Consider the following 19,197-nt stretch of genomic DNA (forward strand, 5'->3'; position numbering starts at 1 on the left):
CACCCAAAAATCCTGTCAGGGCCTAACAAAAACATGTCCATGAAAGTTCACACTTGGTAATCACAAAATATAGATATGTGTGTTACAGTTCAGGTTAGTTCTGCACACATTAACATTTCTGTGAACATCATACAATCACCAAACTTCTTTGGTTATTACAAATATGAATTATGTCTGTCAGTTTGTACTTGGTATTGGTGTTATTACCATTGTTGTATTAAATGTTTTGGTGACTTACTTTGAGAAATGTGCATAATGGGTCATTTCCTTATGAACTGTGACCTGTGGAATGCTGATATATACAAAATGTGTTGCCACCGAGTAATCAGGCAGTGTATGTTCTAACATGGTGTTTGTGATTTGTGAACCAAAGCACAATGTATAATGGTCATTAGTCAGCTGCAATTTAAACACAATAAATGTGCAGACTATGATAACTTAAAGCATCAATGTTGCAACAGTTATTATTTGACTTCATTAAGTACCCAAACTATTTTCCGTAACAGACTATGAATTTAAGGTGCTAATGAGGGTCTTCAGTCTACAAACAGGTTAGTAATATTACATATGGAGTTTTTTTAGTGGATTCAGGTGTCTTTCTATGCCACTAATGATAATATCTCTTCCACTGAGTTCAGCATTCCTGATCCTACTTTGCTGCCTTCAGTTTCAGCTCCCATGACAATGGAAATTAAAATCTGAGGTCCTAAGGTATTGTTTAATTTAGTGAAAGAGCAAAGAAGTACTTTTCAGTTAAATTTATGGAATAAGTACTCAGAAGAGAGAACAGTTACCTACCTTAACAGTGAAGATGACTGTACCAACTGCAAAGTCAATAGTAAATCCTCCAGCAATCAAATTGTTTTCAAATTCTGGAGGCATGTCATTTACATCTGTTACCTGGAAAAAATTTAAGTTGATCAAATGTATTTGACATACAATAGTGAAAAAAGTGTCACATACAGCTTAAAAGTGTTTGTGAAAACAAGCTGCTGATCACAAGGAAGATTTCATAAAGTTAGTTTAGGAGAATATATTTAATTGTGGACATAGTTATATATTGTGTCTCTGAAGATGTAGCCATGATTGCTTTTAGTTCTCTAATTCATCAGCCACAATAAATTATTAAGTGCCTATGCATAACTTTACATACATGGATAAGCACTCTATTTACCAATGGAGCCACTGGCACACATTCAAAAATTCTAAGTTGATTTAGGACATTTCTTGCTCACTGTCTTGTCCAGCTTGACAACCTTCTGGCTAAATATGCAAGATGAGATTTGTCAGACAATCTTGGTTCAAATGGCTCTAAGCACTATGGGACTTAACATCTGAGGTCATCAGTTCCCTAGACTTAGAACTATTTAAACCTAACTAACCTAAGGACATCAGACACATCCATGCCCGAGGCAGGATTCGAACCTGTGATCATAGCAGCAGTGCAGTTCCGGACTGAAGTGCCTACAACCACTCAGCCACAGCGGCCGGCTCAGGGAATCTCTTCATTTATATGTCATATGCAGATTTCCTAATAACCCTTTTTGTTAAACTATGATTCTGGATTCAGTGTGATGCATTGTTGGCTTCAGCCTAAAATGATGATGGTAGTATGGTAGTACCGATTTAATCAACAAGCAGTGAGTCATTTCGACCAAGGTAAGGTTCTTTTATTTGTTGCACCATCTTTCTGTGCTATGTATGGGTGGCACTGTTGAACATCACTGCATGCCTGCCAGCTTGAGAATGGTGTCCACTCTGTAATTTCAGCTTGCCTTATCATTTTCTGACTGAAGTAATTTAATCTTATGACTAGTCTGATTTTACAACAGCTTTTTAAAGTGTCAGCAGCCTCTTCCATAAGATGCAGGAAATACAGTGGGCATTACACCTGCTGTTATCATTTATGAATTTCACAAAAATCATGCACCATCTTAAAATATGTACATCATTAGTCTTTAATGGAACTGGCCAGTGACACACTTGTAGTTTCCAGTAAGCTACATGATACATACAACACATTTACCATGCAATATGCTAACAGTTCTTCCACAACATTAATTCTTGATTTTCTGTTGCATCCAAACTAGTATTAAAGTCTGCCTTGCTTATGTGAATATGTAAAACTATGTGTAAAAGAGATATTTTTTTCAGGTTTAACAGCAAAATTTGTCAGACATATTTTGTAATCTTTAAGAAACTAATGACAATAATTATTACTATTTTTCATAATTATTATTATTATTTGTGTCAGATTTTAAAATTTTAGTATCAGAACACTAAATTGCAAATGAAAAATAAACAAATTTAACTTTATGGAATTCACAAGTAACACCTTTCTATAGATTGATGTATCTGTGTTCACTTTGCTTCTGGTGGGACTGTGTCATCAGGAATTGTGCCTATTACTAGTTCAATGTAACGTACTGTGAATAATGAATCTAACAAGTGTTTATTAAAATGTTGACAAAACAAATTACATTTCTGTTACTTTTCTTTAAAAATTAATGAAGTTGTGTCTTAATGGAAATCGAATAACCTCTTTTACCAAACAGCAAACACATCATAGTCCAAGACTAGCTGTGCCATGAATATGAAGAAGCTGTGATTGACATCGCTCAAAAGATAAGCAAGAAACTGAGCTATTAACATTCAGAGACAAATTAAAGTGGAAGTTCTAATCCTGAGCTTTATGTCACTTTTTTATTTTTTAAATGCTGAAAAATGTTTGTGTGAGCAAGTTCATTGTGAAAGGGAGTTAAGCTAAACATTATTTTAATTTTCAAATTTGTCATTATTAGAAAAAGATTAGAGCAGAATAATGCCTTGAAGTTCTTTTTTGAGTTAACTTCACATTTCCTTAAAAGAAAGGGCATCATCTTTCCTTGAATTCATGCTATGCATTTTCAGAGATCAGCTTTATTACTGGATTTCACATCTTTCACATGCTCATTTCTGAGCATTTTGATCAAGTCTCTTGTGGCTCACTAAAGAATGACAAATACCCCTTACAGCTTTCTGTGACCTGTCTGTTCAGCAATGACTTACACCATTGGATGATTTCTTTGTAAACAGAATATGTTACCTAATCTTTTCACAATCACTTTAGCTTGGGCTTAGCACTCTGACAGCAAATCCCATCGACTGACAAGACACAAAAATTTCAGTAGACTATCCTTCCCATCTTTTGTTGGGGTACATGAAATCATATATATTGACAGCCTAATAGGTTTCCATTGTTGGCTACTCTTCTTAATAAATGCTGAAAAACTTTAAAAATGGCCAGCATCCTAAGAAAAACCAATGTTTATATGATCAGCAGTCAAAGAGTTAAAATCTCTCGTAACAGCAGGAGTTCTATCAGGTGACAATTTGTAGTTCTTGTTCACAGTTTTTGCCATTCAAATGATATAAATTCTGAGGTTTGGTTCATATCAAACATTGTGGAGTTGTGAGAATTGTTTGACATACCAATTTGGATGCTGCCTTTGGCCTTTAATTGTATGGTATTGTCGCCACATGCAGCTGCAGATAGTAGCCATGTGTGTGTGTGATTTGGATGCTGCCTTTGGCCTTTAATTGTATGGTATTGTCGTCACATGCAGCTGCAGATAGTAGCCATGTGTGTGTGTGTGTGTGTGTGTGTGTGTGTGTGCATGTGTGTGTTTATGTTTTACACATTGGAAGGATCTTTTTCCAGAAACTTAAATGTTTAATGGTCTTTTTTATTGTGATTGCCTGGAGCTCAATACCTCCTCTATGTGGTGAGTAGCAATGTACCCTTTTCATATTATTGTTATTCCATCCTGGAATTTCTATTTTTTAATGATAGAAATTACTCTTTTACAATGTTTTTAAATGATAACACTGCTGTGTCTTGACCATATGTTTTTAATTATTTCCATTACCATAGTTTCATCTTCTGAGACATTGTCAAGAGCAACTAGAAGCCGTAAATATATAGATGCTAAGTGTATGGCTGGGGAAACTGAAAACAAAACATGTATAAATGGTGAATATAGGGCATATTGTGATAACATTAACATGTCTGCATGAAGCACTACTAAAAATATTAGTTCATGTCAGACATGTTTGGGTAACACATTATCATTAAAATATTATAATTCATATCTGTGTACCCCAAATGATTCAGTGTAAAATAAGAGCACAAATCATGCACAGGGGTTACACTTAACATTGTACATGGCAGATACACTTTTACATCTTGTGCTGTATTAATTTTGGAAAAGACAGTGCTGCAATATGCATAAAACATGTCTAAACAGTAAATGACAGTGTAATTTTCATGTGACAGCTTATAGCTTCTTATTCGAGTCAGAATAACATATACCACTATATATTTTAATTGTGAAGGTAATCTTTGGTGTGCTAATGGCATGTTAAGGATGAGAAACAGTTAGTTTGTTGAACCTGAGGCAATTTCTATTCCACAGCAAACTGATAAAGAAAGATCACCAACACAAAAGTGAACTTACAGAAAGTATTTTTATTGAAGTTAACAAAACACAACAAGAGCCATTAACAGATACAATGGAGGTTGAAAACAGGTTGAGTGAAAGATAATCACACAGTCCTTCACAGTATTTCTTATTCAGTGCTGGCAGTCACCAAAAACTCAAAGCTCAGAATATAATTATATAATTCATATTTAAAGGGCTGAAAGCAAACTTGAGTGCTCAGTGGCTCATCTGAAGAATCTGCCTCATTTGTATGGGGCACCTTCGGTTGCAGTATGCCACAAGGCTTCATTTTGGGTCCACTACTATTTCTTGGTTTCATTAATGACTTTGTTTCGACACAAAATCTAAATTTACCTTTTTTGCAGACGATACTACAATTCTCATTGATGGTCATGAACAAAGTTTTCACTAAAAATCACAAACTTGTTTGCTTCAAGTGGTCTCTAGCTCTGTCCATATAACATCTATTACATAAGATTCCCTACACCTCAAAGAAATCTTGTAGAAATTAACACAAAGTGAAGATAACAAACAATACTGAAAGCTGAGGATAAAAAATTCCTGTGTACTTATATAGACAGCAAATGTAACAAGTCAACTCACATTCTTCAATTTTTTAAATTATATTGCTCAGCAATGGTTACAATATGGATTAGTGCTTCAGTGGCTGAAGCAGGTATCTTTGAAACTTCCTACTATGTCTACTTTCGTTTATTATGTCATATGCAATTATATTCTTGGGGCACCCAACTCTCTTAAAAAAATTTCATTGGAAAAATATCTTTCCATACAATGAGTGGTGTCTGTCATAGACAGTCTTACAGTTTCCTGTTTTGACAGAAGGAGATCATTAAATCTACCTTTTAGTAGATTTTTTTCCCTTGGTAATTCTTTTCCTGTAATAAAGTTTCTGTTCTGACATAAAGTCAAGTGCTGCCACACCGGTTGGGAACTTTAGAGCACAGAGGGCTGCGAAGAGGATGTCAGCCAATCACACATGATCGACCCCTCTCTAGGACAACAACAGTTGCACCCTCGATATGAAGAGGATGTAAGGGCTGCGGTACCCGACCATAGTCCAGATGAAGACTAGTAGTTTGCCAGCTCCAACAGCAGTGTCAAAAATAGGCACTTGTATAGCAGTGACTTAGGAACTGTATTACCTTCACTTGTGTTGGAGTTGCACATACTGAAGAGATTGCTTATGTCGCATGTCGCCCTTTGCTTGAGACACATCATTGTGCCAAAAAAGTCTGTGCATTGAATTAAAAACTCTTAATCTGGTCGAAAAAGGATTTTATTGCTTTGGTGTTAAGCTATTCAATGGATTTGCAGCACATATTCAATGTCTTAATGAGCAATTGCCCAAATTCAAATAAATTCTCAGTGAGTGTGTAACAGATAAATCTTAGACAAAATGATTATGATTGGTAACCTTAACACATGTTTTAGAACTAGTTTGAATTAATTTTATATTGGAATATACAGATTGAACATGTTTGTGGTGAAATACTTAAGAACAGCGTAAAAAACAATGTCTGTATCATATTTTTCACCTTTTCTGTTAAGTTTGAACTTTTACCACTCTTATATTACTTTGGTTTATGTATTTATTTATTGTAATATTTAGTGTAACTTTACTCCTTCTATACAAGGTGAATCATCTTGAACTTGCACCATGAACTTTGAGGAAATAGAAAGTGCTATTGATGTGCAATTTTCACAAAATGGACTGGTAGCTGGGGCTCATATTGTTAGCCAATAAAATTATTGTAATAATACGTCAAAAGTGAATGTTTGTGGAAACATATGCTTTTTTAAATGGAACGATACCTACTGAATATTAACAAACTAGAAGTAGGTTAAATTATAATGTCAGTGGTGTTTGTTGTTTACAAGATATCGTATTTTAAGAAGTTTCCATGCCAGTATTTGTTTGTGTTATTCAACCTGGTTAATAGCTAGGTACTATGTTGTTATGTTTGCTTACAATGAGCTTGTGTGTTCCTTGATTGAACTGTGACTTGCTAGTCAGTTAGTGTGTTGTGTCCCAGGCAGTAGGTCATGAGTGGATGATGGTATTTATTAATTTAGAACAAGCTGACATGTTCATGGTGTAAGGAGAATGTAGGAAGCATGCAATTTGTTCTTTTACGGTGTATGTGGCAAACTATCCAATAGAAACCAACCATCTCAGTAATTATTTATCAACCTCTTTAAGCACTTACATGAATGTGGTAGTGTAACACCTAGGCAACATAACAGAAGGATGCAAGTGATGGCAGAAGAAGGAGAAATTAATGTTTTTAGTGCTGTTGCAGATGATCCACATGTGAGCTTCCACATAATCACACAAGGAAGTGGAATGAGTCACGCAAGCGTCCTACGCTTTCTCCATTAACATAGTTTCCAACCCTGTCACATCTCTCTCCATCAAGAGCTACATGGAAACGATTATGAGAATTGTGTTAACTTCTGCACATGGGCATTAAGACACGATTCTCCAGATGTATCGTGTATCTTGTTTAGTGATAAAGTCACATTTAGCAATCATGGGCAGGTAAACCATCAAAATTGCACTACAGGTCTGTTGACAATGTCTGTTGGCTTTTTTAGGTAGAACATCAGTTTCCATGGAGCATAAATGTGTGGTGTGATAGTGAACCATCAGCTCATAGACCTGTTTTTCATAGGCAGAACACTGAATGTGAACAAGTATCACACAGACTCCTAACAGACAACCTTCAATTGATGCTAGAAGATGCCTCTGTAGGCTAGGAGGAACTTGTGGTACTAACATAATGGCTGTCCACCCCATAGTGCATGAAGTACTACACTATGTCTTCATGAATTGTTTCCAAATCCTTGCACTGAATGCAGAGGATCTGTGCCTTGACCAGCCCATTCCCTGCATTTGATGCCTGTAGAATTTTTTATGTGGGGGAAGCTCAAAGTTGCTGTCTACAAGGATGTACCAACTACATCTTATGATATCCAACCATATATTACTGCAGCCTGCTTGGACATCTCTGCTGAAATCCTAGCACGTGTGCAGCAGTCACTCCATACCAGATTGGAAGTGTGTATTTCCACCGCCAGTGGGCAGAAATAAATCATTTGGACAATTTTTATGTGACAAGAACATTTATTGGCTGAAAATGCATTCAAATGGGCAACACGAGTCAGGCCTAGAGAGGCGAGGGTGAGCCAGAGTGTAGTGGTAGGCGATGCATAGTTTGCATCAAACCTGAGAAAAGTTAATGCATAGAGACGTCTGCCATTTGGACAAGTGTGAATTGCGTGGCAGCTACAGAGACAAAGTCCACGGCGCAGCAGCACCGGGAGAGGCAGGTGGTATTCACAGCTACAGGGCGTGCGGCAAAGAGAGAGCCTCGCCGATGGGTGATGGGGTACATCCGGCACGGCTGCATGGCTTCCTCCACCCTGATTGGTCAGAATCAAGAAACCCGCAGGGGCAGCATGGAAAGTTCCGAAGCGTGGCCTGGTCAGCGTCGCCTAGGTGGCGCTACCTCGTCAGGATCTGAGGGAGGCACGTGATCGAGATTTCCCACCCTGGTGCTGACTTGCTGTTGTCAGACTGTGGGACGAGAAAATTACAGGCAGCCAAAGCTCCCGGCTATGCTTGACTTTAATGAGAGAATGAAATTAACCTTTTGAAATAAATTAATGATAGAATCCCCTACTATCTGCCTCAACCTTACAGTACTTACAAAATAGCTTTACTGTTTATGTTTCTTGTGCACAAGGCTAAATACAAATAAGTCAAGGCTCGCAGTGTAAATGAAAACAAAAGCATGCAGCTACTCAGATGTAGTAACATCTGTATATACAAAAGAAAGTGTATGCTGATAACAACTTAAATCTTAACAGTGAATTCACAAATTAATCTAAATATGGTTGCTTCCAATCTTACATTAAGAAAAACTTTATTATCTGAAAATGGTAGAACAAAACTGATGGGGTGGCAAATAAAACCATCATGATTTACAAGTTACAAGTTTAATCAAACATATAACATGCAATAACTCAAGATTATGCTCATGTTAGTTAGTGTTTTCTTCCACCCAGCCCTTCAATTGTTATAAGTTATTTGTCTTACACAATACAGGAACTACAGGTGAGTACAAAACATTAACAATAATGTAAGTTAATATCTATAGAAGTGGAATATGAGGATACTAATGTTACAATTTGTAGTTGGATAGCAATCTATAAACATGTGAAATTGTTGAACAATGATCACTACTGAACAATTTCTAAACGTCTTATCACCATGTGCAGTGGATCAGAAGAACACTGATACTTCTGAATCCATACAACATAAAAATGGTGAAGTGAAACAGTAACATCACCCAGTCTGTCATCCTTCAGACTCTTATAAAAGAACAGCACAATTGTATGTATGGTGAATGTTCACTGAGGCTTATCGTTATGTCTCCCTGCTTTCTCTCATTATATGTTCAACATCTTTTTAACCTAGTCCACATCTGTAATAATCATTTCACTATGGTGGTATGGCAGGAACATTCGTAAATCTCTTTGTATATATGTATCAAATATTTTTGTTTTATGACATGTTTAACATTCCTAGCACTAGATGATATCATTAGTAGTTCAGAGGCTTTACAGCTCACACATGAAGAGAGCCACCAGAGGCATAAAAGGCATGTCATGTTGACTCAGCCACTCACCGAAATGAGCTAGGCAAGCAGCTGCAGTTCAGCCTAGAAAAGTACACTGCACGAGCAATGATGAGTTCCCATCCTATTGTGTTTATGGCATTGTGCTCACACCCAGTTCCTGTGTTACAGACCCCAAGTTTTTGCAACTTTGGCAGCAACTGCTGTGACTGCAACAACAGCATCAACAGTTTGTACCTTAATAATAATCCACAAAGAATAGCAGGCCACCCTCTTCTCCTGCAGCTAGTGTCTTAGCAACAACAACCACATCAGTCAGTGGCCATGGCTAAACCTCCACCACTGTTCTCTGCTGTGGGGAGCTGGGAAGTCTAAGACCACCATTTTGAAATGTACTGTTTTCCTTACGGCATTTTTTGAAGACAACAAATTGCATTGCTCTCATCTTCTAGTACTCCCTTATATGAAATGGTGCAGTAACTGCAACCAAGTGAATTGTCTTTCAGTGATCTCCTTGACCTGTCACCTGAATGCTATGATGGGAGAGCACCATGCCATGGCTAGCCTCCAGTTGAATCCATGTCAAAAAGAACATGGACAATGCAGCATGGGCTGCTGACTTATAGGTTCTCACACACAAATGCAATTTCATGTGGCAGAACTGAAATTTTCATTTGGGTAATCTTCGATTCAAGATTTGATTGTGCACCTTGCACCTCACAGGGAGTTCACAGCTAAAGCTTTGCAAAGTATGGTCCTAGTACAGGTGAAGTGCTTACAGTTCTAAATCTTTTAGGTTGATTTGACAGTTCAGATGGTTTTACAAATGAAATTAATATTTTCCAAATTTTTAGCCACCGTTACAAGCAGCAATTGACTGATGATTCTGACTCCTCATCTTCTATTTCTGTCTCTAAGTCCCACCCAAGTTCACAGGGATCTAGGTTACCAGCATTTCATTACAGATTTAAGTACGTCAATCATTCTTCTCCCACTTCACCACTGAATGCATTTTTTGCAATGTCAATTGTGTAGGTCAGAAACCCCTCCCTCCTCAGTGTTGTGAAGCATGTCATGCACATTGAAGAATCCCTAGTCCTGTCATAATTGTGGCAGTGGGATACCAGAAACAGATGCCTGTATCATGCAGCAGACTGAACAGCAAGAGGACAACACTGCAGTTCCCACAATCATGGCTACAGAGCAGGTGGCTTCCCTACCACTGTGAACTCTCACTTTGGATTTTACACTATTTATATGAGAACACTTTGGGTAACTTCCTTGTGATGTACAGATCCACCCCCACCGTTGGAAGCAATCTAGCCAAAATCCTGCACCAGCAGTGGCATCACACCCTGTTAAACATCCTTAGGCCCATACAATGTGTCCATTCTGTGTACAAAATAATGTAATTGAATACAATAGAGGGAAACATTCCATGTGGGAAAAATATATCTAAAAACAAAGATGATGAGACTTACCAAACAAAAGCACTGGCAGGTCAATAGACACACAAACAAACACAAACATACACACAAAATTCTAGCTTTCGCAACCAACGGCTGCTTCGTCAGGAAAGAGGGAAGGAGAGGGAAAGACAGAAGGATGTGGGTTTTAAGGGAGAGGGTAAGGAGTCATTCCAATCCTGGGAGCAGAAAGACTTACCTTAGCGGGAAAAAAGGACGGGTATACACTCGCACACACACACATATCCATCTGCACATACACAGACACAAGCAGACATTTACAAATGGGTAAATTTACAAATGTCTGCTTGTGTCTGTGTATGTGCGGATGGATATGTGTGTGTGTGCAAGTGTATACCTGCCCTTTTTTCCCCCTAAGGTAAGTCTTTCTGCTCCTGGGATTTGAATGACTCCTTACCCTCTCCCTTAAAACCCACATCCTTCCGTCTTTCCCTCTCCTTCCCTCTTTCCTGACGAAGCAGCCGTTGGTTGCGAAAGCTAGAATTTTGTGTGTATGTTTTTGTTTGTTTGTGTGTCTATCAACCTGCCAGCACTTTTGTTTGGTAAGTCTCATCATCTTTTTAAATAATGTAATTGGATTGATAAAAAATCTACTCATCAAGTGGTGGCAGAACACACACATGAAAGAAATTTGTAATTAGGCAAGCCTTTGGAGCCAGTGGCTACTTCTTCAGGCAGAAGTCTGGCAGGGGAAGGAAGAGGCGTGAAGGAAGAGGATTGGAGAGGTCTAGAAAAAGGGGTAGATTTTGGGAAAGTCACCCAAACTGTGGTCAGGGGAGACTTACTGCATGAGATGAGAGGGGAAGACCTCTCCAGTCCTTTTATTTCACCCCTATTTCTTCCCATTCTACCCTTCTGCCTGAAGAAGGTTCCACTCCAAAAGCTTGCCTAATTACAACCTTCTTTTATGTCTGTGTTCTGCCACTGCTTGGTAAGTAGATTTTTTATCTACCCAATTAACTTATTTTGTCAAAAATTGATTGTTTTCATTGTTACATCCTGTGTACCAATGCATCTATATGTGGTGACACCTTTGTTGGGTCACGTACATGTGACCAGCACCTGGCTCAGATGCAAGGAGTCATCATAGGCCACAGGCGACATCAGCTATTTGAAATAGTATCTGGGTAAGTCTGCCTGACCCACCACAACAACCAGCTCCAGCTGCAACTGTAGTCACAAAAGATGCCGTTGCCCTCATTTCTACCTCTTACTCTTGAAACAGATACCAGGGTTGCCACCAGCTAGGTCTCTTGCTGTCTCTCTGCACCTGCTGCACTTCAGTGTGACAACCAACCCTGCGCCCATGTTGAATGGTAGGTTGGTAAGGGGTCATGGTCTGGGAGTCTATAGAAGTAGAACCACTTACTCCATTCCGACTTCCCTCACTCTGGTGGCATCAGAGCAGTCTATTGCTGCGAGCACTCTGTTGCCTCCACTGCACCCACAGTTTTTGGCTGAGTCTCCTGATGAAGTTGGCCCCAAGTTTACGCTACTTGAGTCACTGACAGTGAGTTCTGCCACTCCACCTACACCCCACCATTGATACTGGTATCATCTAGGGCATTTTTGGCCCTACATGCTGATTTCAGGGGGCAGGGATTTAATATTCCTGCCAGTGGATGGCATCAATAGTGACTCAGAGGTGTTGCAGCTCACTAGATGTATAAAAGGTGTATCATATGGGCTCAGCTGCTCGCAGCTATGGGTGAAATAAGCAGCCATGACTCAATCAAGAATAGTATGCCACATACTCTACTCATATCTCACTTAGTTACTATTTTGAATCTGACCTGGCTATCAAGGCAAAGAGTACTTGGTATGCAAATAGAATAGTTAATTCACAGGATAAAATTAAAACCATATGGTCAGTTGTGAAGGAAGTGTCTGGTCAGGAGTACAAGATCAATGATATAAAGTCAGTTCCTAGTAAGACTATTTCTGTTACTGATAAATCAGATATATGTACAGTACTTAACAATCATTTTCTGAGCATTGCTGGTGAATTCAATAAAAATTTAGTTTCTACAGGGAATCATATAACTTTATCAGGAAATGCCTTTCTGAGATTGATGTCTGAAATACTCCTCTGTGGTACAGACAAGGGGGACATTGAGTCAATAACTACTAAATAACTGAACACTAAGGACTCTCATGAATATGATGGAATGCCTAGCAGATATTAAAGTACTGTGAACATGTTAGCCATATTTGTAATTTTTGCTTTAGGAATGGTCAGTTTCCTGAATGATTAAAGTACTAAGTAGCAAAGATGCTTTATAATAAGGGAGAAAGGAATAATGTAGGTAATTTTAGATCTATTTCTATGTCATCAGTATTTGCTAAAGTTATTGAAAAGGCTGTGTATGTAAGGATAATTGATCATTTTATATAACTTAATTTGCTATCAAATGTACAGTTCGGCTTTAGAAGTCATTTAACAACTGAAAAAGCTATATTCTCTTTTCTCTGTGAGGCACTGGATGGGTGAAACCAAAGGTTTCAAGTGCTAGGCATACTTTTTTGATTTAACTAAGGTGTTTGATCATGTTGGTCAGAAAATATGGCTCCAGAAGTTGGACCATTATGGAATATGGGGAGTAGCTCACAATTGGTTCACCTTTGCTTTAACAACAGACAGCTTAAGATCATTATTCAGTGTTGAGAATGGCTGTGATGTGGGGTCTGAGTGAAGTATGATCAAATGGGTAGAGTCCCAAGGATCAGTGTTGGGGCCACTCCTGTTCCTTATTTATATAAATGATATGCCCTCAAGTATTACGGGCAACTCTAAAATATTTCTGTTTGCTGATGACATTATCTTGGTAGTAAAGGATGTTGTGTGCAACATTGGCTCTGTTTCCAATAGTGCAACTCATAACATAAGTTCATAGCTTGTAGAAAATAAATTAACACTAAATCACAGTAAGACAGTTTTTATAATTTTTAACACACAATTCAGCAAAACCCGACATATTAATTTCACAGAATTGGCATATGATTAGTGAAACTTAACAGTCCAAATTTCTAGGTGTTCAGATAGATAGATAACTGTTGTGGAACACCCATGTTCAGGATCTTGTTCAAAGACTTAATGCTGCCATTTTTACTATTAGAATGGTATCTGAAGTAAGTGATCATTCAACATGAAAATTAGTCAACTTTGCTTATTTTCATTGGCTTATGTCATGTGGGATTATATTTTGGGGTAACTCTTTCCATTCTCTAAGGATATTTTTGGCTCAGAACTGGGTGGTTCGGGCAATAAGTGGTGTAAGTTTGCAAACCTCTTGTCAACACCTGTTCACTAGTCTGGGTATTTTGAGATAGGCCTCTCAATATATATAAATATATATTACTGTTGTTTCTTGTTAACAATATCAGATTGTTCCCATGAATAAATAAGTTTCACTCAGTTAATACTCTGTGGAAATCCAAACTGCATATGGATTGGACTTCATTAGCTCTTGTGCAGAAAGCGATGCAGTATACTGCTGCATCCATTTTCAATAAGCTACCACAGAATTAAAAAATCTTAGCAGTAATCCATGCACTTTCAAATCAAAACTGAAGAGTTTCTTCATTGGTCACTCCTGTTCTGTTGAAGAATTCCTTGAAAAATTAAGCTGAATCTTATGTTACATTGTTGATCGCATTTACTTAAACTTATGGCTTGATTTTTTTTGGGTTCATAAACATTTTATTTTTATTTGTTATTTCTTTTACATTGTAATTTCATTTACTGACATGTTCCATGACCTTGGAGATTTGCTCCCCAATTTGGTCTTACGGAACTTGATGTGTAAATAAATAAATAAATAAACTTGGGATATTCTGGTAATAGTTATTGGCATTCCTTCTGTTTTCTGCTCATAAAGTACTACGGAATTGTTAATTGATTATGCATTTATATTTGGAGCAGACATAAAAACTTGTAATACATCCTGAGGATAGCTTCACTATGGATCCATGGAGTGAAAAGTACATCTAATATACTGTATTTACTCGAATCTAAGCCGCACTTTTTTTCCAGTTTTCGTAATCCAAAAAACCGCCTGCGGCTTAGAATCGAGTGCAAAGCAAGCGGAAGTTATGAAAAATGTTGGTACGTGCCGCCACAACTAACTTCTGCCGTCAAATATATGTAGCGCTACCCAGGCATGCGTTGTAGGCACAAAGATAAATACTGGCGCCAAAACCTCTGCGTCAGTAAATAAATTTAAAAAAAAAAGTGGAAGACGAGCTTATTTTCTCCGCCGCGAGTTTCGACCACTGCATTTTCATACATTATCCAACGAAGTAAATACAAATTCCGTATTGTTCATTTTCGAATGTAGCACAATTTCAGTGTATTACGAAAATCTGACTGGCAAGACTGGGATGTTTGTCAATATGGCCAACTCTACGTTCTGAATTTTTTCCTATCTGTGAGAAGAGATGGTTACTAGTAGGAACCTGATGAAATATGAATCGCATACAGTATTCTCTTCACCATAAGAATAATACGAATATAAACATTTTGCCATGAATTCTTTCGTGTTTGCTGCTATCTCATTTAAATCCTGTCTGCCTAATAAACTACGAAACTAGAGTGAGACAACAGCAAACGCGGAAGAATATACGTATCGTGTCATATTTATATTCGTATTATTCTTACAGTCAGAAAGGAAGCATGGCAAGTGACTAGATTTTTAAATCTAAAATGACTGTAATTTCTGTGCAGAATTTGATTTAATAAAGAAGCGGCCGCAAAGATTTTCAAACGGAGAAAAATTTTCGCCTAACTCTCGTTCAGAACATGTTCTGTCATACACAGTCTATTATTTGATTCTTGTTGATCATTATCAAAGAAAGCAGGAGTGTAAGTAACAACAAATAGCAGTCTCTTGCCATTGTTTCGCTAATGAGACGATTCCCTTTTTTTTTTTTTTTTTTTTTTTTTAATTGTGCGCGGCGGTAGCGCGTACAAAAGCAAGCCATGCCGCGTGCCGCGACAGGCCGTAAACAGGCACTATCAGAATGCAACAAACAATGCATGACACAGTGCATTTTCAGCTTTAAGAGTGATGCAAACACCTATAACAAAGAAAACGGCATTTATCAGATCAAAGCAAAATAAGCAATCGATTCAAACCAGACGAAGCACGTGAAAAAGGAAGGGTGCCCGTATAAATACGGACGGAGCGCCTGACGCATAGCAATGGCTACGTGGTAAAGCTTAACTGCTAAGCTTACGACGCGAACCGAACTACAGAAGCTGTATCGTCATTCATTCGACGTAAATTGTGTCTCATATTACAATGGACCAACTTCGTTTCGATTTGGAGGTGCGGCCTAAAACTTTTCTCTCCCCTTGAATTTCGAGTCTCAAATTTCAGGTGCGGCTTAGATTCGGGAAATTTTTTTTCCTTTATTTCGAGTCTCATTTTTCAGGTGCGGCTTAGATTCGAGTGCGGCTTAGATTCGAGTAAATACGGTAGTCTAATCTGTGCCATGTTTATACAAGATGCATCTGTAACTATTCAGGTTATGGTGTAATAATACTGTATTAGTCCCATCACTATATATAATTTGGCAGAAATAATCTGTAAGACAAGGCTCCCTGATGATAACTCAAGTTGACTATTTTTAGGCATGATCAGAAATACTTGAAAAAATACTGGGAATAACATGAGAACTGCTATTATCCAACTTTGTAACTAATGTAGGTAGCAAAATTTACTAATTTTAAAAAAAAATTTTGAGACTTTCTAAAGGACAGAATTGCTGTTAACAATGACCAAAAGCTCTAATCAGATGTATATTAAAAAGATGATACAAACATCATGCTTAATTCTGTAACTGTGTAATTAATGAAACTGTTAAGACCATTATTCATTCTGCGTATGTGACATAAATTCAAATGACAATATTGTTTTCTGACTGATTTTATGTATGAAAGAAATAATTGTGATTGCAACACTTCTGCATGTATGTCACACTAAATTGATGAGATATTTTTAATTGTAGTATCTAAAACCACAAATATCAACAATGAAGTATTTGTTTTAAAAATATGTATAAGTGTATGAGTTGTGGAGTCTGTATCACTTTCACTGTCAAGAAATAAAATGAATTTAGTTGAAGTTACATCTCAGAGAGACCACAGGAGAGAAACAAACTAATTAGTGGTTGTAGTTATGTTAAAAGGTAACAGAATGACAAGTTGGAATAGGTGGATTAAGAAGTTCTGGTATTTAAACATAGCTGCAATGTCAGAATCAATATTAAAAGAAAATGTACATCAGCATAAAATGGGCAGTGTAAAGATCTGTGCAAAATATATGAAAATTACTGGATGAATGTTGATAAATAAAGGTTATATATATAGTTTCAGATTTCATTGGTTTAACAAAACAATGAAAAATATTTTTTCTGGATGTACAAAGTAGTTTAGCATTGGTAGCAACTGCATACAACATTATGGTGTTATGGCTGAGTAGTGTAAATCATCAAAGTGTTTTATTGAAATGTTTAATTTTTTAAAATCTGATGGCAATATATTCAGTGAACAAGAACGAATCAAAACTAGAGCAATAAGAGCATGCTTCATATTTTGTGCAAAGCAGTATGAGAAAATTTCTTATTATTACATCTTAGCATATAAGTAAGAAAATAATCAAGTTGCATCATTTTACTTTTTAATATCAACATTCTAAATAATGTTGTGTTATTTTCTGTTAAGAACAAAAATTAAGTTAGTCTACTTACTTGTATTATGCATTTCAGAACTGAATCATTGTTCTCAAGAGCAGGGTCTTCTTCTGGTTTTTTTTCACTATTAGTTGCTAGGACATATATGGTGTGGCTTGTAGCATTTTCATAATCTAATTCTTGACCATTCAGTTTTAATTCACGAGAGGTGTTATTCAGCTGAAACAAATCCTCATCTCCACCTAATAGAAGTAAATAATTTTCCATTTATAGCTTTACTATAAAAACTGAGGAACAAGGGCATACCCAGAAAAGGGCAGAGAAGGACAACTGGCTCCTCCCCCAACCCTCCCCCAACCCTCACCCAACAACTCACTACAAAAAAATTATTATCTTCACTAACTGAACTCATGATTTACCCTCAAGACAGACAGACGTCTCAGTTTGAAAATATCAACCGTATAAGGGAAACTGACCAATATCAAGTGCGCCAAAAGGCATTTGTCATGGAAACTCAAAGTTTTTTGCTATTATCTTCTTGGAACTGATAATGTTGATTCCTTCAAGTTCTAAAAACTTCCAGAAATGTTATACTTCCAAATTGCAATGTTTTTCTCTTGTTACAAGTATGACCCTATACTAAAAACTTCTAAAATGTAAATACAATTAATGTGTAACTGAATGTTAGCTGTCACTCAGAAAAAAGTTCAGCAAATCTAATTCAAACTACAATAAATAAAATAGAAACAAACATTCCACATGGGAAAAATATATTAAAAACAAATATTCCATGACTTACCAAACGGGAAAGCGCTGGTAGATAGACACAATGAAAAGACACACAAACACACACACAAAGTTTCAAGCTTTCGCAACCAGCAGTTGCTTCGTCAGGAAAGAGGGAAGGAGAGGGAAAGACGAAAGGATGTGGGTTTTAAGGGAGAGGGTACCTCCATCTGTCCAATGGCCAGCTTCACACATCCGTCCACATCAAACCCACCAACAAGCAACAGTGCCTCCATTATGACAGCTGCCACCCATTCCATATCAAACGGTCCGTTCCCTACAGCCTAGGCCTTCGTGGCAAACGAATCTGCTCCAGTCCTGAATCCCTGAACCTTTACACCAACGACCTGAAAACAGCTTTCACATCCCACAACTACCCTCGCGACCTGATACAGAAACAAATAACCAGAGCCACTTTCTCATCCCCTCAAACCCAGAACCTCTCACCAAAGAACCCCAAAAGTGCCCCACTTGTGACAGTATACTTCCCGGGACTGGATCAGACTCTGAATGTGGCTCTCCAGCAGGGATACGACTTCCTCAAATCCTGCTCCGAAATGAGATCCATCCTTCATGAAATCCTCCCCACTCCACCAAGAGTGTCTTTCCGCCATCCACCTAACCTTCGTAACCTCTTGGATCATCCCTATGAAATCCCCAAACCACCTTCCCTACCCTCTGGATCCTACCCTTGTAACCACCCCTGGTGTAAAACCTGTCCCATGCACCCTCCCACCACCACCTACTCCAGTCCTGTAACACAGAAGGTGTACACGATCAAAGGCAGAGTCACGTGTGAAAGCACCCACGTGATTTACCAACTGACCTGCCTACACTGTGACGCATTCTATGTGGGAATGACCAGCAACAAACTGTCCATTCACATGAATGGACACAGGCAGACAGTGTTTGTTGGTAATGAGGATCACCCTGTGGCTAAACATGCCTTGGTGCACTGCCAGCACATCTTGGCACAGTGTTACACCGTCCGGGTTATCTGGATACTTCCCACTAACACCAACCTATCCGAACTCCGGAGATGGGAACTTACCCTTCAATATATACTCTCTTCCAGTTATCCACCAGGCC

The 19,197-nt window shown here is 37.8% G+C and overlaps 1 protein-coding gene across 2 annotated transcripts in view; it reads right to left on the bottom strand.

Annotated features, from left to right (window-relative positions):
- LOC126092315 (cadherin-23-like) overlaps positions 1–19,197 on the bottom strand; it is a 517,289-nt gene that overhangs the window by 64,812 nt on the left and 433,280 nt on the right. For both annotated transcript variants that reach the window (XM_049907844.1, XM_049907845.1), the window contains exons 26-27: positions 17,380–17,564; positions 799–900 (exon numbers count right to left, since the gene is read on the bottom strand). In XM_049907844.1, coding sequence (XP_049763801.1) covers positions 799–900; positions 17,380–17,564 — 287 coding nt within the window. The remainder of the gene's footprint in view (positions 1–798; positions 901–17,379; positions 17,565–19,197) is intronic.

Source organism: Schistocerca cancellata, chromosome 7, assembly GCF_023864275.1.
Source record: "Schistocerca cancellata isolate TAMUIC-IGC-003103 chromosome 7, iqSchCanc2.1, whole genome shotgun sequence".
Lineage (NCBI taxonomy): Eukaryota > Metazoa > Arthropoda > Insecta > Orthoptera > Acrididae > Schistocerca > Schistocerca cancellata.